We start from the raw sequence: 23,823 nt of genomic DNA, 5'->3' as shown, positions 1-23,823 counted from the left end.
TGCCATACACCCTTTTCGGTAATCAATTGTGTCACCAGCCACCCTCAGCATTGTTTTCTACTTGACTTATTCAATAGACTTCAAGGGAAGTCCTTCAGACAGTAGCAGACACTAGGAAAATGCAGCAAAAGATATAAGGAGTAGTCAGTGAGCTGTCAAAGCAGACCTGGAAATGAAACAAATCAACACAAAAAAATAAGAAATCATTACTAAACTAAACTAAAAAAAAAAATCTATTTCTCACAGTGGAAGAGGCAATATTGGTAATGTTTTTCTCAGCTATAATTTGTCATGGTTTAGTTCAGGCCAGCCTGGAGGGAAAATCATTCAGCGGTAAAAGGAGTCCGGAAAAGCAGTTTATCTGTCAGAGCGATCAAGCTTTATTGTGTTATTAATTGTTGAAGACCTTATGTAATAGACAGAGAGGAAAAAAAATACCAGCAGCCACCTGCAAAATTAATGCACAGACAGGCGTGTAAATGATCCAGCAGATTCAATAGGGATAGATATGCTGCTGTGCAGCTGGAATCCAAATGATGCACTGTTTAAAAGGTGTTCACACTCTGCCCACTCTGCTGTTATACCGTGACATGTTGCTAAAGCAGACCATGAAAGGAGCTTCTCCACCTGGATTTGGAAATTACATCAGCTCCTTATCCAATCACAGAACACCGAAAGTAGTATGCACCACTGCACTTCAAGGATTATGTGATTTCTATGCCTTTTCTTTCATTTTCCAACTTCATCAAACCAATGACAATCAGTCATCAGTGATGAATTGTAAAAATCCACTGCTTACACATGAGGGCATAGTATATTTGTTTGCTCACCGACCTGACCCAGGAGTTCGGGCAGACCCAACACTTGTCCTGTGAACACACCCAAGCAGATCAGGATGGAGTTGAACTGGCCAATGGAGCCTCTGATATGTTTAGGGGAAATCTCTCCCAGGTACATGGGGAGGACACTAAGTGATATACCTAGAGGGAAAAAACAAACAAAAAAAACAAACAAAAACAAAGGTCACGTAATAGAATCAAGTGAAAAGGGGAGTAAAAACAAGTAAGAAGACAAAAAAGATCAAATAATCTGCAGAAGAAAATTACCCAATAGCATATTGGTCTCTGTTGTGTTTAGTAAACTCAGTAAAACTCTGCTTTAAGCCTTGTGGGTTCTTGACAAGAGCGCTAACAAACCTGCACTGGCACAAGCAGTCAGTTTGGTCTGATTACAATTGATCTGATGTCATTTTAAATCAGGTTGATTTGTCCAAAACTGTTTTGTTTTGTGTCTAAGTTCATTTGTTCAGATGGCGCTTAGTATGTCACTTAGTCTGAGTCTATTTGGTCTACTTCTGTTTGGTCTGAATCATTTCACCTGACTCAGTTTGCTCTTAGTCTATTTGGGAATATGCCTTTAGGTCTATCATGCTGTTTTGTCTGGATCCATCTGGTCTTATGCCATTTAATCTGTTAACCTGATAGTTACTTTTTGTCAACCGTCTGCAACGTCTGAGGTCATTTTGTCTGATGGTTAGAGATGTTTTCTGAGACCTGAGGATGTCGTAAAAGTGTGCTGTACTAACAGTTTCAATCAAACGGCACACATAAGATCTACAACCTTCAGAAAATCAATACATGTAGTAAAGTTGATGACTTTCAAAATGTCAATTCATTAAGAAAATTAAAGCAATTCCATACGAGATAGTCAAGTTTGCAGTTTTAGTTGAGTAAGAAAAAAAAGTTCTTCCTTCATTATCCACTTGAAGTGAGGAGAGCTATTTTTGTGTTTCATTTGTTTAGTTTTTATTGCAGCTTGAAATGTATATTTTGTTTTGTTTTGGTGATGAGAGCATCCAAGCATATAGTTCCCATACTGTTGATAGTGTGAATATGTAAGGAATGGTTGTTGCCAAGGCTGTACTGGAGTCATTCTCTGGTTAAGTGCTGTTTTTTATGTCCCTCTGTGATTTTGGTGTGGCTCTCAGAACAGAAGGCAATTAGAGCTTCTCTGCTCTCTGATCACCACTGAATTCATATTTGATAAGCAAGTTATTTTGCACATCTGCCTATCTTTATTGCTTTTGCCTCTTGATGAACTCCAAACACAATATAATATTTACCTTAATTTCTTCTTCTTCTTTACTTTTTTGTTTTGTTTATGCAGACAAGCAGCCTTAGTCTTTGGAAAGATCAAACTTTAAACCTGATTTATTTATTTATTTTAGGTTGGACCATTTTGAAAGAAACAGGAAAGTGTTTCTCTGCAGATGTGTTTGGTCTCTCAGGTTCATACAGTCTGCTGCATTTGTTTACCTGCGATAAAAGGCCAAGCCGTTAGGCGTCATTTGGAGGGGTATCAACATTCTTATTTAAATTATTTGGAGGGATATCAAAAGGTTTACACAGTTAATTAAACCTTTTTTTCCCCCATTGTTGTTTCACCAAAATAAGCAAAAGCTGCAGTATTTGTTGCACACCAAGTTCAACAAAATGTGCTTCCTTTAATTGCACACTGACCCGAGTTCACGCCCATGACGATCCGGCCGATGATGAGCATCTCAAAAGATCTTGAAATCTCACCCAGCGACAGCAACAAAGCGGCTATCACAGCAAAGCAGTTATTCAGCAGCAAGGTTCCCTTTCTGAAAAACAGAAAGACAAAGTCGACGTGACTCTGTACGACAAAGGAAAGAGGAGAAGATCAGCGGTACAGACATGATGACAATGAGACCTGAATGGAATTCTAATCCAGTTATTCAAGCCCTTTGTCGAAACGTCGGTAGCGCTTTAATTGTGATAAAAGGAGAACGGCGAGCACATCTGACTTCTGTCAAAACATTTCCGCAAGGCACTCCAAAGCCAGAACAATCAGGAGTGACGAGACTCGAGACAGCCAAAAGAAAAAAAAGAATAACTTCACTTTTTTGTGGATTTAGATGTTCATAAAAGGGATAAAAACCATTGGATGTAAAGGATTCTTCAAGGCCAGGGAAGCAGAAAAATGTTTTAATGTAGGAGGCCCCTTGTGTCAAGTGGATGGAGAACACTTCATGGAGGATTCATTTAAATAGATTTTTGTTTTTTCACAGACCAAGAAAAAACTGAAAGTTAAACCACTCATTTCTGAACAGATGCTTGAATGTGTCAGTGTGTGTAGTCATAATCAACCTAATCATCAGCCAGAGGAATGATCAGATTAATAACAGTGTCTGTAGTTTTTTTTTTATTCGCAAATGAAATCTAGAAAAAGATCTCCACAAACTGTGTATTCAGGCAGCTCTTGCAGACATGTCACAAAATCTACTTTGTCAAAGAGTTTTCCAGCTAGTAATTTTGAGCTAAACCTACCCGAAGAAGCTGTATTATACTTTAATCTGTCAGCTAGTGTGGACATGGAGTTATTTATTTTTGGCATGACTGAGAAGAGATCAAAGTCATATTTTCTGTAGTGGTGAATGAGGTCTGAAAAATTCAACATGGTTTAAAAAAAGAAAAAAAGGAGCGCATCTTTAGATGAAAGGATTTGTACCAATACAAAATCTCTAAGGAATGTTTCTCGGCCAAGAAAAACTATCGTGGTAAAAGGAGGTCCAACTTGTACTAAAATGGTTTAATCTAGTTATATTCAACAAATTAGAATATGCTCCTGATGAGGCTGGTTAGGCAGAGTAAAAGTAAGTAACCTTTTACTTTTTCCTGTTCCACATTTCTATATTAATGACTTTTGAATAGGATGTAATGTTCTAATCTGAAATGTCATTTTTTGAAATAAATGCAATCAAAATCATCATAATTATTACAAATGAAGTCTAGGCAGTCTGTGCCTAAGAAACTGCTGTATTTTTGTTTTGGACCAGTTTAAGAGCGGATGCACGGTAAGTGTCATGCTCCAGTCCAGATCAGAGAGTAACTGGAATAATGTACAACCTAAATCTGATACTGTAATGAATATCTGCATTAAAACACAAAGGATATAGTACTGACACAAGTATTGGATCCTAGTTTTGCTCATTGACCAGTGCAACAGCTGGTTACCATGGAGACTGTGCACAGACCGGTGGAAGGACTTTGCTTAACATTACTGACATTAGAAACTGAAGTTTGATTCACTGTATGAGAATTGAAAGCAAATTATCTTACTTACTTCTTGCTACTTTACAACATTTTGTCCTTCCGCAATTGCATTAAATTATTGGCATGGTTAAAAGTAAAATAATAATAATAATAATAATAATAATAATAATAATAATAATAATAATAATAATAATAACGTGAGCAAATATTATTCTCCTAATGCAAGTCATCTAAGGCTAGATGACTATTGATATTGATATTTTTCATAGTTTTCCTGACTGTCTCCGGCCCACTGACATATGCATACACCAAACCACACACTCAATCATACTGTTCCTATACATATTCAAGATTTAACAGAGGTTTATTCATTTATGATTCATAAGCTCATTTATAAAACATCCAATTCCGAAAAACTTCAGAATTGGAACTTTGAAAATTGGTTTTCTTCAAAATGCCCTCCGAGAACACCTCTGAATGTCAACAAAATGAAACAGGCTTTATGGATATGTATGAATTCATCTGCATGCACACAAGACTGTTTTGTGAAGACATTACCATTTTAAGAATCAAATTTGAAAACCAAACTTTGAGACAAGACTAAACAAGCCGAAAGAAGAAAAAGAAACAAATTTTGTTGCAAGGTTTAAACAGAGGAGTTTCATCGCCTAATGTCAAGGGTCAAAGGGTCAAAGGAGAAGATGCTCATTTTAACTGCCGCTGCAGAAATGCACATCGTCTCATGGGCAGCCTCATTTACGTGATAGCAGAGCCGGAGAACAAACAACACGCGATGCAGTCTTCATGTCACGTCTTCATTATGACAAAGAGTAGAAATATGTTTAAAAAGCCATTAACCTCAGCTTTACTTGAAAACTTTTAATGAATTCCTTGGTCACTTTTACAGAGTTGCTGTCTGTTTGATCTCTGCATGTGTCTCCCGATGTTTTCATATATTCACTCTGACATCTGAATGTCAGCCTCTCCGGAATAACCAACTGGGACGCTTATGTCTAGCAGAGAATACAAAAGGAAAAATGAGTACCTTCAATCGACACAACAGAAATCCAGAAGAAGAAAGTCAAGGTGAATCTAAGAGTGTTGTAGTGGACTCGAATAGAAAGAAAGAATCAAAGTATAAGATTCATGATTCTTCCTCTGCTTTGACAATGTCATCCTAATAACTAGTGGTTAATGGATTCTTGTGAATCAAAATTAGTTTGGAGGCACAGGAGGTGATTATGTTAAGCTCAAGTCTGTCCCTGAAGGGCACAGGACGCAGAGCTCTGCACACAGAAAATGTGAAACTGCCTGACTTGTCCGAACCCTGAGAAACTCATTACTCTAGCTGTGAGACTGGATCTCAGCAGGCAGAATAAGTTGTCAAAGCACCACTGCTAGATCAAAAGCAACTCCTTTCTTTTTTTTCGCACTCCTCCCTAAACTTGAGTAGTACATCGCTGGAAGGATAATAAGTCACCAAAAAATCTTTTTCACATAATAGCTGTAGTCTTGGGCTGGAGACATCAGGGAGAAGAACACAAGTGTGGGCATAACAACTTCTTGGAGACCTGCACTTAATAGGACAAGCTGTCTGTCCAACTGAGGGTTAGCGGAAAATGAGGGGAACAAAACTCACCAATGTTGCAGTTGTAGGAGGAAAGTAATATGCTGGGATTTTTTTACAACTTGCACAATATGATTATACATTAGCACTGATGACTGTAAAACATATGAATAAATGTCAATGGGTGTGGGATAAAAGGCATGGAAAACAAAGATTGAAACATTGCCTGAAAAGTCAGGCATATCTAAAGAAATAAAAAATAAAGACAAGTACAGAAATTTTCAGACACATCAAATAAACTTCAACACCAGCTGCCAAAAAAATAAACATTTATCTGAAATGTTGTCAATGATATTAACCTGAATTTCTGCGTTTTCTCTTTATCATCACACAAAATACTCTTTGTATGAGATGTATTGCATATTCGTCTTAATTTACTCTGCCCTCCCTAAATTTAATTCAGTGCAGTCAATGATCTTCAGAAGTCCAAACCAAGGCATTTATAGAGCATTTAGTCAATAACCAGCATCATGAAAACCAAGGGCATGGCAGTCAGGTTGAGGAAAAGTTTAAAGCTAGGAAATAAAAATCCATCCTTGAGCAATTTAGCAAGGAAGTAAAACTGTTGTGCTCAGATGTACATTTTCTAAATACTGACATTAAAGGGGGTAAATAATATGGATCACCTATTTAATTTTAAATAATTGAATTTAACAGTCATTCATTTGTAGAAATCAGATTTCACTTCTTTTGTCAAAAAAGCCATGACTGATTTGTAAATCGAATAAAAATGATAAAACAACCATGGCGGTGAAGATCTTTCATTTTTCACTGGATGCTCGACTTTGTGTTACCTTGTCTCATAAAATCAAAAAACACTGAACCTTGATGGTGCAATGTGACATTGAATGTGAGTTTTGCAGGGATCCTGCATTGAATTTGTTGCTGTGAGGCAAGTCTGGAATCACACGAGGCGACACCGTGAGCAGAATACACTTTTTACGTGCCGACGTCTGACGCAAGCCTTCAACATGCCGGTATGTAATAACTACTCTGCAATCCTTTGATCCATTCAGTCTGCTGAATGGTAATTCCGCCTCATCGGTTATGCAATTAATCATTTAACAGGCTTGTTTTTCGCAAACTCTCTAACCAACCTACAGTCTGACCCTGGGGTGAATTCATTGGGAAGTCCATTAATGGGAAAACTGACATGTGTTGAATGTGTTTCCTTTAAGTGGATGAATGTTTTAACAGCTAAATGATGAAAGACAAATGATTAGAAAATGGTTTCTTGGCATTTTACCAAGACAGTTATCAGTTGTTAACACTGCCATGATACATCTGAATGAGTATCAATCGGCTGGTAATGTTTAAAATTCAACAGAGATGCTCCCCAGTAGTGATGCTCAATTAAATTAAGTGCATTTACCAAACGGCATTTTGCTGCAACTTATCTTAATTCCTGCGAACGCCTTAGAGACTCATCTTGTTTTTCACCTCTTATTGAATAACTGGTAAACAATCATGCCCTGAAATATAAAACTCTAAACAAATGATCTTGAGTTACTCACCGCCCAGTTACTTTAATAATCATAGAGACACACAGAGTTCCAAGAAGGCCTCCGATGGCGAATATGGACACAGTTACAGACCACAAAATAGTCGATGTTTCTGGAGAAATAGGTTCCCCATATCTCTCCATCCAGGTCTTATTGTAGAAATCTTTGATGTACTGCAAAACACAAGAAAACAGATTCAGCTATAGTTCAGACAAGACAAAAAAAATATCTTAAAAAATTATTTTAAAATAACTGATAGCTGCAAATGTTATGCATTTTGGTGTAAATTAGTAGGTTTTTGTTTGGACTTTATGTTTGGCATAATCAGGTGCCAAGGTCATCTAGTTATTTGCAAATAATTCAGACAGACTCAATCAGCTGACTGGGCATCAGAAACAAAGACACTTTAGGGCTACTTTTGACAAAGAGCAAAAGATGGTTGATGTAACAGATTGCTGCATCCTACAGATGCACACATGTTCTGTTTAAATTGCTAATGTTAGCTAAAATTTGGGTTCTTCTAATCTCTTATCCTTACATCCATCCATCCATTTTATATACACCCTTGTCACTTAGTGGGGTCAGAGATGTATTCCCTTTTCAAAATATTTAATATCACCATTATATTAGAAGTAAGTGAAATGAAATAGATTAATAGCAAATTATGTCTTATTATGCCAACTCACAGACAGCGTTTCCATTCCTATGCAGCCCATCGTTTAAACACACAGTGTTGTGTTAGAAATCTGTTTCTAATCAATTTTTCTCCTCCGATAATCATACCTGCAGATCATTGATTACAACCCCTCCAAACAGCTCAGGTTTTTCAGAAAAGAATTACAATAATTAAAAAGGAAAAAGCTTACTTAGAAGTTTATGTGAGTGGTTCAAATCTATCTCTGTGTAATGTTCAAGGTTTATCCTTTCAATCCACTTCGCTGCACACAGCAAGTTAAAATTAAAAAAAAGCATTTCAGGCAAAGAAGACGGGGACTAATTATATATTTAGTTTGAGATGTCTTAACAGAATATTTCTTAAGATTTACTGCATATTTGACTCTTGGTTAAAAAAAAATCCTTCATTTATTTTAAAAAAGACCAGCTGCTGGTCTTGGTTTATGCATGCATGCTGTGGTCTGACGTGCTGTTCGAAGAGGTTATTGTTGCTTTGGTAGATTGTTACTAAAAAGGCTAATCAAGATCCTTTGTGAGGCAGCCTGGTTTGGTGTGTGTGCATAGAGAGGCTCTGCCACAGGCGTTTTATTGTAATAAATTCCACCACTACCTTTTTCCAGTCACCCTTTTCCAACCAGGAAACGGATGAGAATAGACAGTAGGCTCCCTTTGTGAACATTAGAACCTGGTGTGGTGGGAGAACATAAACTAAAAAGGGGGCTTCATGTATTTTCCATGAGTTTTGGAAAGACAGCGGAAGCACGGTGGTCCCCCTGCAGTGGTCGACAGAAGTCAGCAATACATTAATGATCAGCTCTTGTTCCTGGTGGGCAGAGGCTACAAAGGAAGATAAACAATGAGCAATTGCTTGACACGCTAAAAAGACGGAGGCTTTCTTGCATTTGCAGAACAGAACCTGCTTTAGTAGCTCAGTTTTTTTGAGAGCAGAGAGCAAATTAAATGTTACAAAGAATTGAAAAAATAACGCAAAATGTCAAAAGATGCTAAGGAAAAGTGTGTTTGAATAGGAATGTCCTTTTTTTAATGAGTCCACTTGCTCAAGACAACATAAAAACTAAGGAAGCTCATTCCACAGTTGAGGTACATCAGTCTTAAAATAGAAATACCTTCAAACTTTATATCTGGTCCTTTGAGGTATGAGTAGGCATGAGAGATTAACCAAACCCATAAGAAAAGTCTTTAATAATAATAATGTGGAAGGTTGATTTTTTTTTTTTTTACTTGAATACTATTTTGGAAAAATTCAATTGCAAACATTTAGCTTTTCCAAAGTATGACAAGTGATCTGAAAGACCAATGTAAATAAAGAAGATTAGACCTTTGCTTGTCAGCTGAGAAACTCATTAACTAGACTGATGACATAGCGTAATTTGTCTAAATGACCCTATAACTGGTTGACAGTAGCAGTAGAGGTGTGCACAGTGGTGCACTTTGCAGCTCCAATGCATTGTTGGAAGAAGGTTGAAATACTTGCTCAGACCAAGCTGCATGCTCTTGAGGTACTTCATCTTCCTCCAAGGTCCAAGGTTGACTGGGCTCCCTACTAGTAATTTTGGTAGTGAGTTAGTGAGTGTGTCCATGCATTGCTGGGTGTCTCCGTGTTGTGCGGTCATATTTGGAGAGCTGTCCAGGGTGTAGCAGTCTTTCAGCAAAGATCACTGAGGTAGACCCTGGCAAAAACTCCAATTATTTCTTTTGTCCCTTGCAGTACACATAGCCACTCTGCTGCATATGTTGAAGCAACGTGTTTGAAATGTTTGAAAAAAGAAAATCCTCAGGAGAATTACCAACTCTCCCCTTTTATGAAAGTTCTTGAAGACTGTTATTTTAAATCGAGATATTCTTATCAGCAATTTCCTTGCATGGGAGAGTATGTTGATGAAGAGCTGCAGGTATCCCTCTCTAACCGAAGAAGACAATCATATCAAGCCCATCTGCTCCTCTTTTACAGCAATCAGTCTGCTAATTAGACTGATAAGTGAGTTCAGGTTTCCTCTTTCCATCTTCACTCAGGATTTTGATGCCAATTAATTTCTTTACAATGATTTCATATGAATCTGCTCAGTCTACATTGTCTGAAAATGTGTCAACTGTTACCAATAAAATCAAAAGTCACAAAGATTCGCAGCAAAATATTCGTGGAAATGTTTTGACAATGACTGCATGTTCTGCTACCTTTCTCTGTATTCTTAATCAGATCGCCGGTTTCCACTCAATAAGCGCTCGTCCCAGCAGTGCTTTGTTTTTTTGACAGATGATCTTTTTTTCTCCGTTATATTGTTATACTTTGGATTTCTTTTCCCTTTTCCCATTTGTCTGTATTTTTAATAATTTTGCAGATTGATAATTCATCAGAAACCCTCACCAATGTTAAAGAAAAACATATTTTTAATATTGTGGGTATATCTCCAAGTTTCAGTTGATTTTTCTAACTTTTGCCAAACTTCGACTTCGTATTGTCATGTTAAAGCATGTAGTTGGTCTCACTCAACTCTTTCATCTCTTTTATGTGCCGATGGGATTTTTGAGCAATTCATCAAAGTGCTGCAGAGGACAGAATGAAAGCACAGTGAACTATTGAACTATTTTGATTTGTTAGAAGCCACAAGTTTGATATTACCACCAGGAGCAAATGGAGGGTGATACAAACCCTGAGAACACCACATAATGTCACAGCACTGATTCTCAAGATTAAACTTTTAATAATCTGTATATAGTAGGCAGGCAGGCTTTCTTTCCTTTTCTAACTCAATCCCCACTGCCCCCTTCATTACTATGTTGAACCCATCAATCACAGTTTGCATGATAATATGTAGTTTAATCAACTTATACAGATAAGATCTAATTAAGTGAACATCACTTTTCAATGAACAGAGTTCATTTTAGACTCCACTGAAGAGATAATATAGGTTAAAAGCACCACTTCTAAATCAGCAGATAAAAGCAGCATGTACAGTATTATAAAACAAACACCTAAATATGTATGAGACATCATAGTGGAAATTGAAAAGTTTATGAAATTACAGAGCAGATATTACAGTGGGACAAATTGCCTAAAGGTGTGTTGCTTCACAAATTTGCTACACATCAACCTATTGAGGCATGGACTCCACTAGACACCTAAAGGTGTAGAGAGTAATACTTGGCAGCAACATCGTGGTCCCAGATAAAGATTCTTTGGGTTATGCAAGTCCATGAATCAGATTTGTTTGTCCATTTCTATCCCACAAATGCTTGGCTGGCTTGAAATGGATTTGAAGGACAAGTTAACCAACTGTTTTATTCTTCAAATAAATCATTATTGCTTTTGGTAGAAGCTGTTCCTGTGAAACATGGTCTGCAACAATACCTAAGTAGGTGCCATTCGTTTGGCTGTTATGTCACAATAGCAACCAAATGGATGGCAATCTAGGTTGCTCTGCAGAACATTGGCCAAGCCCAAACAATGCCAAATGCTGTGGACCCTGGTGTTCTCCAGGAAAGCAAACTACTCTGTCACCCAGGCGATGTAAAACCAAATTTAATACATCAGGCCGAGCAACTGTCCTATTGGACAAAGGAACCTGCCAAGGACATCCTCTGCCAGCATGTGCACTTTTAATGGTGCATGACCGTGTATTCCCATATGCAACAAACGGTGATCCACAGTGTATTCTCACACTTCTTTCTTCGGTCAGAAAAAGCATGAACTTCTTCAGCAGTGTGAGCAACACTAGGTTTCTTCCTGTTTGCGTGCATTTCACAGGTGATCGTTGATGCAGCTCCCCAGGTGCATCAATGATCCTTGACTGTTGCTTCACACTATTTCCTTCCAACGTTTTTTAATAGACCATTACAGGCTGGAAGCATCCCACAAGGGCTGCAGTTTGTGAGATGCTCTGACCCAGGAGTCTTTGTTTTATCATTTGGCCTTGTCAAACTCCCTGACATCCTTATAGTCCCGAAACATTACTGTCTATTTGCCTTTCGTTTTAAAGAAGTGGGAAGAAAATAACACCTCAGCATCATCTTAGAAAGCATTCTGACATTGTAGCGTAGCACAATTTGATCACCACATGAATCACTGTCAATGTGTCCCCAGTGTAAGAACCACAGCTCTCCCACAATGCTATGAAGAACCTTTACTTACTTCTAACTGCTGGATATTTGAAACTGAAAGTAAAACTGAAAGCATGACCTACTTTCTGACTCATTTGGTTAAAAATTATCTGACCACTTATGGGACATTGTGGCCCATTGAAATTGTTTTCCTAAAGGTTCCATTGATCTGAAGGGATATAAAAAAAACTTTTTTTCACTGAGAATATCAATGTTACCAACTGTGTAAAGGCTTTAGGTATAGTTTTGTTTGTTCTTCATATGTTGTAATTTGTATTTACAATGAAAAAATAACTAGTTTAAAAAATAGATTAAACATAAAAATTTTGAATGTATTTTGCTGTTGGCCAGTACAAAAATGTTATGTAAACTGCATAACATAAATTGCACATTTTTTAAACTATTACGCAGCGCTGTCTTGTGCCAAATGCATTTTAGTACAAGACGGCACTGAATAGCTTTAGCACCACATCTTTTCTTGTTACAGACAAAAGCCATGCATGTAGATGTATATTTTGTAGTTAATATTATGAGTATTGTATACTGTCACAACCAGTATCACAATAACCAGTACAGAAAAATGGTTACAGTCTTTATTAATAAGTGAGACAGCATGCTGTAGTTCTGGCTGTAGTTCTGCGGTTATAACAGACCGAAAAGCCACAACTGAGGGTTCACACACTCATGTGCTTCAAGAAGGCACGGGGAAAAAAAACACAAAGTAATTTTGAGTTATGCGCGGCGTTGCCTTTGTCTGTGTGGGCAACCCAAGAGCCGACGGCTGTAATCTCTGAATACTAATTAAATGACCTGTGGGGAATCTAATTACCTTTGAACAAACACAAGGCTAAATTAGAAAGTCTAACCTCTGAAAATGCAAGGTTTGTTTCTATTTCTTGGGCTGGGATAGAAAAGCTCCTGAAAATTGGATTCACCAAATATAAGAAAAGAAAAAAGACTATGCAAATATCTTTCCACTCTAAGCAATTTCTAAATATATTCATAAGTCACTGCATGAAAGGTACCTGCCTTAAATTGAAAAAGTTGGTTTGAGGTAAATAAGAAAGCAAATTTTTGGAGTGTTATTTGTTTAATCTGGGATTAACCTTCTGATACACTGTTTCAAAGACAGCCATGTGTGCTCATTTACTGAAAAAAAAAATGTGAGTTTATGACCTATATTGTACTAATTAGGTGGACTGCGCTCATCTTTAACTCTTTTCTTAGTCTGACTCAGCATTGAGAGCGGAGTTAATAAAGATAGATTATACTGTTCCTACCTATTGTTTATGTTTCCAGAGGAGAGACGGTCTCACAATGAACTAAATAACATATCACTGATTGCAGACAAAAGCTCAGCCCAAAGTTACTCGCACTTCCTATTGCAAAAGAATGCATTACATTTAATATTCTAATGGTGATAACATGTTATGAATTAGTTGTTTATTTTAAAAACTTACTAATTTCTGCTGGAGCAAAATGAAGTCATTCACATAAGCGATCATCATTTGAAAGGCACTGATGTGCCTCTAAATTGTCTGCGTCATTAGAGTTTCAGGGTTATAAATTGCATTGAGAAATGGTTTAACGATCTCGGGACCTGCATCAGTTGCTGGGTAAAAGATTATTTCAACTCTGCCACATGTCATGATGAAGGTCTTTTTAACAGTCTTGATAAAAAATATGGGAAAATGCGCTTTGTGGAGCATCAGTATCACTCCACAATCTGCACTGCATTGATATTTGTTACCATCATCTATGACAGTTTTCACCAGAACTGTCACTGAGTAAGCAATAATCTTAAGACATATGGGGCAAAATTTCATCAATTCATCAATGCAGCTCCCTTCTGTTTAGCTGTGCATCATAAATGGTGTTCAGCATGTCCTGTGTTTCGGCTAAGTTTTTATAGGCGGCTGTAATAAACATTTAAGTTCAATTTTTTTCAGCGCCATGTTAATCATTCAGCTGAAGTGTTAGCAACGCCTGACTCTGAATCTAAAGTCACATCTAGATTAACATTTATTGATTTCTAGCAGTGCTAACAAGATAAGAAATGAGAAAACAAGGTAAATCAATGCTGCCTTCCGATAGCAATGGGATATCCAAAGGCAAGCTAATAGTTTAGCTTTACTCACCGAAGCAGGTGCATTGACCACAGAGAGGTTATAGCCGTAAAGAAAAGATGAACCCAGGGCCCCAAAGAAGGCTGCGCTGAACAGGCAGGTTGTGAGAGGCTGCTTCTAAGAGAGAAGACAGAAGAGACGAAATTCAGATTTTCATGCTAGTTAGACAGACAAAAGATTTATCAAAGAAAGTCAAGTCAATGTCATGACCAAACTCACTACAGGAAGTGTTCTTTAGACAATCAGGTCAGAAAACTGGGTTTTGTCTTTTGAGGATTTCGTCTGTTTTAGTTTTGCCATGTTGAAACCTCTAACTTCAGTTGAGTTATTTGAGATGCAGTGTGGTTGGCAGACACAAAGTAGTGCACAAATGTGAAACTGAAGGATCGTGACGCAGGGATTTTGAATTTTTCTACCAATAAAAACACAAAAACTGACATATTTAACTTGCTTTATACTAAAATCCCTAAAAAAAAATCCAGTGCAACCAATGGCCTTCAGAAGTTAAAATACAGATAACAATTAGTGCTTAAAATTATTTCCTGTTCAGCCTCTCAGTTCACTGCCATCTTCACCATTTCTCACAGCTGAACAGAAAAAACAACTTCCGATTACATCCACAACACTTTGCTACTGCTGCCACCAACATCATATCAGCTTTTGGTTGGTTTCAGTATTGCACTCTTCTTCAGGGATCACAACTGTAAGCTTCTAGTTGCATTTTAGCAATAAGGGTACCAGTACGTTTTGAGGAAACACACACCAACTTTATTTGTGGGTGAGTATCAGTTTGTCTTATTTCATACTTTTGCCGATTGAAATTTAATACATAGGACATGCGTTTGTAATTAGAAACAATCCAGCCAATCAATATCCTTCTGAAGTCACATAATTAGTAGGAAAAAAAGAGTCCCCATGTGTTTAATTTGATCTTAACTGTTCCATAAGGATCTCAGCTTGTTAAAGAATATTGGAAAACCTACAATATCTTGAAGACCACGAAACATACTAGAGACATCAGGGGGGAAAGTTGAGAAGAGGTTTGAAGTTGGGTTAGGTTATAACAACATTCACAGCATACCAACTCTAAAAGCAATGCTTAATACATTTATTCAATGCAACTGCAGACCAGCCAAAACATGGCTCAACACACAAACAGAAATGAAGCATCCGCCAAAGGGTTGGTGATAACTCTTCAGGACCTGCGGAGATCCACAGCACAGGTCAAACAAGGCACGTAAGGGACAGAGAAAATATTTAGCAGAAGGTTATCTAATCAGATTATTCAAAAAATGTTGCTTTGACTCACATGCAAAGCACTGACTTGTGGTCACTAAACCAAAACAACTGCCTCTGACATTGGAGGTAGTTCTACAAACTAATAACTCATGGGGCTCAATTTAAATGTACTATAGTAATTTGTGTTACTCTATCACGTACACTCCCTATACAATCAACTGAAGTTTGTGGTATTAAAGTGACGACATGATGCATCAAGAAGTATAAATGCCTTTGTAAGCCACAGTAAAAACCACCTGAACATGAACTCTATTAATGCTGCTGGTTTATACACACCAGCAGCCCTGAGTTTCTGATGTGAACAAGATGTGATGTTAGATGACTCATGTTTCAGTTTTAGAAGTGAGAATTAACTCTTATTTTAGACACAAGTGTAATCCTGTACATCATAGCTCACATAAACCTCTCAATATGCAATGTAGGAAATCAGAATATTGTCCCACACTCCTAGACATGTTGGATGTTGCAAATCTTAAACTTCTTAAGATTTATTTAACATATAACTTTTAAAAGATAAAAATGTATTGCCACTCAAGACAACCAAAGCACTAAGGAAGTCAAAGTTTTAATGTTTCTCCTAATGGAGGGTGCAGAAGGAAATGCCACGGCATCATTAGGCCATGTTGCTCTGGAGAATATGAATGTACTGAGCAGATTCATGATGCATTTACATTATCACATATTCACAATGCAAGAATGGCATTTAGGGAGTAAGACCGTGAAGATGGTGAGGTGTATTAATGAGCATCGTGACTCATACTTTAATGCCAATGTGTTAGTTATGGCTAATAGCTAGAAAAGGCTCGAGGGATATTTAAATGTTTTAAATCTTCCAGGAACCTCTTCTGAAAAGTATAATACCTTAAATAAAACTGTGAAATTAACAGAAATATAACCTTTTGAAGTCTGACATAGGTGCTGTTAGGATTAGGGTTAGAGTTGGACATACTCTGTGTGCGTTTTTAGAAAGGGGTGACCCCAGAAACTAGCAGCATCAGAAACGTCCACCCAAGGTCACGCTGTTATTATTGACTCTTCCCATAAGTTTGATTTGTTGATAATATGAACACATGAAGATGAAAAAGTGTGCTTTATTGTTCCTATACACATGGAACAATAACACACAACCTGTTGGTGCCTCTTTTAATGGCCGAAAAGAACATAATGGTGACTGACCCAACTTGAAACTGACAAACGTAATAAATAAAAATGTATTGAACATAAATGAATGAAAATCAGACATTGCTTTTGAAATGTGGTTCAACAAAATCATTAAAAAAAAAATTTTTTAAACTAATGAAACAGACCTGGACAAAAATGATGATCCTTCTTAAAAAAATGTCAAACAATGTCACCAGAGGTATGATTCAAGCTTAAAGGTTGACAATTCATCAGTATGCCGTTTGGTGACATGGTGCAACCAACCATCCTGGTTGTGAAAATTGATGTAAATTGATGACAAATTCAAGAGAAGAATAATATGAGTGTTAACCAAAGACCCAAAAACAGCCTCCAAAGAAAGTAAAGGTAAATTTCAAGGTTAAGGTGCATCAGTGCCAGATTGCACCATCTGTCATCATTAAGCCAAAGCGAACTTCGTGGACGACATCCAAGGAGAAAAGAACTGGACCTTGACTGGCCACAATTCATAGTTACGAGCCACGAAGAATGTCCTTTTGACACATGAGACAAAACTCAGGTTATTGGGGAAGGAGATGAAACATGCCATTTGGAGAAAGCAACCTGACACAACTGGAGTCCATGAGGAGTGGGCCAAAATATCTGTGGATAGCTGCAGAAGTCTGACAGCCACAGAAAATGGATTACAGTGACTGCCTCAAAAGTTTATGCAACAAAATATAAAGTTGAAGGTACCATCTTTTTTGTTCAGGCCTGTTTCAATAGATTTTTAAAAACGATTCAATTTCATAAGAAATGCCTGATTGTCATTGGTTAGTTTTTCGAGAAAAAAAACCCCATATATTATTACTTTTGTTGGTTTCAAGATATTTCAGTGGGCTTTTTGGGGTACCAGCAATTTTGTTCACATTTGTTTAAGTCATACACAAATTTGAAAAAAAGATTTTAAAGAAACAAAATGGAGAGTTAATGAGAAATTTACAAGTGTAATTTTCTTAAAATCTTATGTGGTTGTACAACTGCATACCATGATGCCCTTTCTCCATGCCACAATAAGCATTAATATTCCAAGAAACAATTTCAGTATTTTCATACATTAGTTTCTGTTTACGGTTTGATCTGACCGTTTTCCATCAGGGGCTCAGAAATCTAAATGGCAAAGGAGAAGTTGATGGCATGCAATTTTCCTTTAAGCCAATTGTCTTGAAACAGAAATTTCTATTTGTGTTGTCAGACTCAGTGGCAGGGCAAAAGAAATTATATGTTTTTTAGAGCAGGACTGACCAAGAATCTCACTGTGCATTGTGCTACTTTAGATGAACAGCTGCTGTGGCTGTGATTACTGCCAGTACAGCCCATTCTTTACCCACTTATTACCACTGCAAGTGGGATTTCACATTGTTAGTTCCTCGAACAATCCTTTACACATGGGGTTGCTGTGCAGATATTCAGTACTGTGGAGAGGGTAGTTTTTAAGTAAAGCTGATTTTATAACACTCTTGCACCGTTTTGTTTCAAAGGTCACAAATTGTCTAAATTGCTCGTCAGTATGTTTAACTTCTTAGCAAATAGATTCATATGCCTGTCACGATAACAAATTTTGCTGGACGAGAAATTTTGCTGGACAATATTGCGATAATCGATAATATTGTTGTTTTGAGAACATTTTCAAATGACGTAACGGTAATGACAAGATAATAGTGAAAGAGCACATTCTCAAAGATCAGTAAACTTTAAATTTAAATCAACATTTAACACTGGGAGACATTTTAAATATCCAAAATAAATAAACAAAACAACAAATACAATTAATTTTGAAGTCTTTCTAAACAAAATTGTCCTTCAAAACATGGGTGGTTGAGACTAAAGCACCAAATTGAGACTTTTATCCTCCAGTTTTTGGTAGAAAGAGAAAAAAAAGAGATAAACGATAAATTATGCCCATGGAAATAATTGAGTTTGTTTTAATTCATCATGTGATTAATGACATGATTCTGGTAGGAAGAGCTTTGATTTGTCTCTCACCACAGGTCTGGGCCAGTTTATCGTTTCTATTTGCATACATGTTGTCTCAGAAATGTCCACAGTTTAAATTTCAATCATATAATTCATGACAGTGTTTATTAGAATGCTGCGCCATCAGTGTAATTACAAGGTCGTTGAGTTCTTAGCAATATTAAAGGAAGGCGTCTGAATTCTGCACAGACAGGCCAAGAGGGTGGTAAAACTGAGCCTGCTAGAATGAAGTTTGATAATTAGAGATTTGAGAAATGGGTGCACACTGCAAAGCAAACACAACACAATGACATACTCTATGCACTGTTGGGCACTGAAAATAAATTAAACCGAAGAGCACATGCGCACATGGAATAATCAATGGCTTATGGATAGTTTCACACAAAAACTACTTATATTTTAACTTAAAAGGTCATTAAATAACCCACGTAAAGTAACATTTATAATATTTTATACCTTTTTAATCAAACCAGAATTTTTAAATAAGGATAATGTGTTGTATGTTGTGCATGTTTTATTGCATTTTATCCTCATACACTCTGATCAGGCATAACATTATGACCAGTACGAGTCTGATTAGTCTGGTTTCATACATTCACATACACAGCAAACTGTTCTGCAGTGTGTAGAGCTGGCAATAAGTTCAGCAGCAATATCAACTACAGTAGTTTGTTGGTTAGCTCAAACCTTCTCCTCGCTTCTCATATCAAATAGCCTTGACCCCCCCATGACCCTTTCACCAGTTCACAGTTTCTTCTTTGGACATCCACCTGTGGCAGGTGGATGACCCAAACATCCACCTGCCACAGTTTGTTAAACCCACTCAAATCATTGTGCCTGACGATTTTTCCTGAATCTAACACTTTGATGACATGATGTCAACTTTCTGCCTAATATATGCCACCTTCGAACAGGTGGGAAGAGATGATGATTGTTATTCGCTTCATCAGTCAGTGGTTATATTACTCCTGTTCGGTGTATTTATTCATCGGTTCTATTAATCATTTATCAGGCGCTTCATCGACATCCCTGCTCCCGTCTGTGCTCATGTTGTTTTGCCCCTGTTTTCTCCATGTTAACCAGTTCGCCTTCCCATTGGGTTTATCCCAGTTTGGAATTGTGTTTCCTGAGGTCAGGAAGATGACCATTGAGATGTAACTCGTTTATCTTGCATTTTGTGCTTGGGTTTTTTCCAAAAATATCTATCCTTCTTCACAATAACTATGTAGTATGTATGTATTTTCTACTATAGGTGAGTGTTGGTGTTAGACTTGTCGCTACACTGGATTTTAATGTGTCATTACATAATGCCAACTGCAGACATGACCTTCAACAACAAGTTACAAGTAGTTCATCAAGTTAATGGATGACATCAGTTCACTACAATGGCTGTTTGCAGTTTTGAAAAATGTGTGTATTGGCATATAAAGCGGTCAGTGGCCTAGAACTGAAACACGTTTCTGATTTATTTGTCAAATATGAAGTATCCTCCTTACACCTTTAGAAACCTCAGGACTGAAATTAAACAAGGTGAAGTGGCATTAAGTTTTGATAGACCTCATCTCTGGAACAAAAAACCTCAGATGTACGGAGATGTTCCTCTAAATCAAGACTTAAAACGCCTTTGTTTACAGCCATCAAACAATCTGACAACTGGACAGTTAGATATTATGAGACTGAAAGTTAGATTTTGATTTAAAATAGGCATTTAAATATATATTTTAATATTTAATACTTTTATGCAATGCTTTTAATGGTTTGACATTTGATTTCTGTTTCAAGAAATGTCTTCTCTTTGCCTTTGGTGTCCTTCAGGGCGACTTGGATTGATTGCCCTCTGTAATAATGGAGATAATAAATAAAATTGCCTGGAATCTGTAATAAGTGGCTCGATGGATGAATAGAATACCTAAAATTGAACTGAGATACTTACAAAGCGCAACCAAAGGAGTTAAAAGCTGAATTTTAATTAAAATATTGTGAACCAAGTTAACTTAATAAAGTTACGTTTTCTGATCAGGTTTCATGAATGGTTGGTTTCTATTTCTCATGTTTTTCTCTCAAATGTGTCCATTTTGTTCAGATGGATTGCACAAGACAAATAACACATCAAACTTCTTATTTATCTCGGTCTAATCTTTTTAAGCTACAAAAACCTGACATTTCAACACAGTGTGTAAACTTTTCAGATCCAAAGCAGCTTAACAGCTCCACTCAGCAACGTCCTTGGAGAAATTTATGAGCGACTGGGTTGGAGATGTTAATAAAAAAATCACAGGATGTGCTCCTAGATCAAAGCTTTAATACTTATAGAGGTCACAAGTTTTGGAGGCTAAGATGAAGAGAGCCCTTATGAATAGCAACAGTGTTAATGATACAACGCAGATGGTCATAAAGAGAATAATAAACATGTCTCCTGGAAGTGTGATTTAATTTGCCTGAAGCAGAAATGCATTTTACCATAGCAACAATATAATCTCATGTGTGAATATTTATCCAAGTTGTCATAAAAAATTATCATTTTTATGATAGTGGGGCAAATCTGTTCAACTTATACAGAGCAAAATCGGGGCAAAAATATGGGTCCAAAGTATCAAAAGTGCAATACAACACAGAAACATACAAACGCCACACACAGCGCATGTCAGAGTAGGTTGGCGACACACCTAAAATATAACAACAGTGACCTACATAGCGCTATAGGTGCCATGCTTGGAGTCCATCAATAATCGAGCAGTGGAACATAAATCTTTGGAAAAAAAAAAATTACCATTTCAGGTCATTTGGTGCTTATCAGAAAAAATAACTTCCACCTGTATCAGGCTCACCTTTCCAGGGGTTTTCTGTGAGTCGTTCATTTTGTGGTCAGCCTGGCTGTCCTGCTTGTCCGTGATGGAGTTTCAGCAACCTAAAACAAGAAGGTCACAATACATCATATGAGAAACGTCGCTGCTGGGGAACACCCACGGTGGCGCTGGGGTCATTTCATAACAACAATTGGGGAAGTAAGATTTGTTTTTTTCTCTCTTTTTTTTCGTGCAAGCTGCTGATGGAAACATCTGCTGCAAAGGAAGTGACTGTGCGTGCAGAAGCTTGCAGAAAGCAGCTCAGGATTGTGGAATCCTGAGTTAGTGCCCTCCGTGTAAAGTTTTAATGAGATTCAAATAAGAGATAAAACCCAATCAGACTACAGCATGAATTACTGCCCGTTTCTAACCTTCAAATAAGAAAAAATTAAAGATTTTGTCAGCAACATGGTGTGGAAAATCCACGGATGTCCAGCGCATCGGATAACAGAGTGACTCTGCCCTCAAGTGGATTTAAGTGCAACAACACTCCAACGCTGAACAGTGGAAGCCGACCTGTCCGCAAATTACAAGTTGATCTCGGTGATTAACTATGTTGGCAAAAGAATATTTCTTTCTTTAATTTAATTCCAAGGACAAAATTAACATATATTATAGATTCAGTACATACAGAGTAAGATATTTTAAGCATTCATTTCAATAAAAGGGATTTTTAATACAGAGATGCTGCTCTAATGGAAGATAAGACACTTCTGACTTTCGGTCAGATTCACACAAGACAGACAGTTGCAGTTCATTTTCTGGATATGTTTGTATGTGGCTTTTGAAGAACAAAGTCCTGCTGCTGTCAGCACTTTGAGGATCTTCTCAACAGTTTTGGGGGCTTTGATTTGTAACCATCTAGGACACACGTGTCAAACCGAAGGCCGAGGGGCCAAATCCTGCCCGCCATAGCTTTATGTGGCCCGCTAGACTCTAATATGACACATAAATAGAACTGTCAAGATAAAGGGCATGCTTAAATATCATTTGATCAATCAAATCAAAGCAGTTTTTATCTATTTACTGCTTCCCGTTTCTTGCGAATTATCATGGAAATTCACACAAAACCAAGGAATCCCTGCACTTTTTTGCGCTAATACATAATTGTGAGTTTATTGCAGATTTTTGGATCTAAGTGACTTTTTACTTTTTTTACTTCTACTAAGCAGCTCCTTAAGATTTACTTGATGTCAAGTTATAATCCATAATAATAGGGTAAGTAATAAAAAGCACAAATATTTCTAAATTAGTACCACAAACCATTTGATTTTTATTGCAAAAAAAAATAGAAAGTCACAAAAACAATCAAAATCTTTTAGGGACTGAATATTATTTAATTTTAAGAATTTATTCATATTTTAATAGTTTTGGGTTTTATCAATACATTCTGGCACAGCTGTAAGTGACTCAGTCTTAAATTAACTTCTTGATTAAACTAAGTTATTGAAATACCTCTGTATATTTCAACAGTTATTGCCTCAGTTTGTAACACCCAATTTATTTCTTATACTTGTTGCAGAGGAAATTAATACAAAACATCCCTTAAAATCTGCATTTAGGAATCACTTGTTACTCCTGGAATCCTCTTGTGTACCAAATTGTATTTAGACACACTCATTCACATCCCTGATAAAATTATATTACATAACAAGTGAGACTTTGAACTACGGCCACGACCAGAAACCCTCTGCTGCAAAGCAGAGCAGTTATAAGCTCATGATACATGAGCAGCAATAAGTTTTAATTGTTTGATGAAAAACAATGTTCATAATGTAAGACTAGCCTACATTTCAAGAAGAATACCAGCCATAAGTGAAATACTGCAACAACCTGAGACCACATGTTGGCTAATGTTTGTTTAACATGAAGTGGAAACCATCAAAAGTCAGTAGTGACGTTAGCATTCCCCCTAACCCAGTAATCACTCCGTCATCATGATGCTGCTGGAAAGAAAATCCATGTGCTTTAAAACACAAGTGCAAAGTGACAAATTTCCTGTACACTTTACATGATTTTAATGTTTTATATTAACCTGATTTTTTTTTTTTTTTAGCTAAAACCTGCTATATCACATTCTAACTAGTTTACATACAGTCGTCAAGGACTTAATGCAGTTTTTACATTGGGCTGTTTTTGTTTCTGAGAAATGATTTAATAGGCGACTTCAGTGGTTGGGCTAACAAGGTTCAATTTAACATTAAATCTACAGGGGTCCAGAATTATACATACAAAGTGAGATATTTATAAATATCACCACTCTAATATCTGGATTCCGGTCCCAAAGCAAGTCCTGAAGACGCCACACATTAAGCAAACAACTCGGTCATGGAGAGATTTTTGACTAAAGAGTTTGCCAACAAATTGAAAACATATTTCAAAGGAAAACTCAAATGA

General features: G+C 36.9%; 1 protein-coding gene across 8 annotated transcripts in view; it reads right to left on the bottom strand.

Annotated features, from left to right (window-relative positions):
- Positions 1–23,823, bottom strand: part of slc2a9l2 (solute carrier family 2 member 9, like 2) — a 124,575-nt gene that overhangs the window by 95,549 nt on the left and 5,203 nt on the right. For 5 of the 8 annotated variants that reach the window (XM_008409515.3, XM_008409518.3, XM_008409519.3 and 2 more), the window contains exons 2-6: positions 21,409–21,488; positions 14,138–14,242; positions 7,218–7,378; positions 2,520–2,644; positions 835–980 (exon numbers count right to left, since the gene is read on the bottom strand). In XM_008409515.3, coding sequence (XP_008407737.1) covers positions 835–980; positions 2,520–2,644; positions 7,218–7,378; positions 14,138–14,242; positions 21,409–21,438 — 567 coding nt within the window. In that variant the 5' untranslated portion in view covers positions 21,439–21,488. The remainder of the gene's footprint in view (positions 1–834; positions 981–2,519; positions 2,645–7,217; positions 7,379–14,137; positions 14,243–21,408; positions 21,489–23,823) is intronic. The other 3 variants (XM_081607351.1, XM_081607352.1, XM_081607350.1) reach the window with 1 other exon arrangement.

This window comes from Poecilia reticulata, chromosome 5 (assembly GCF_904066995.2).
Source record: "Poecilia reticulata chromosome 5, P_reticulata-male-v2, whole genome shotgun sequence".
In the NCBI taxonomy this organism is placed as follows: Eukaryota; Metazoa; Chordata; class Actinopteri; order Cyprinodontiformes; family Poeciliidae; genus Poecilia; species Poecilia reticulata.
The sequence above is the reverse complement of the archived record's forward strand: the minus strand, read 5'-3'. Positions and strand labels throughout refer to the sequence as shown.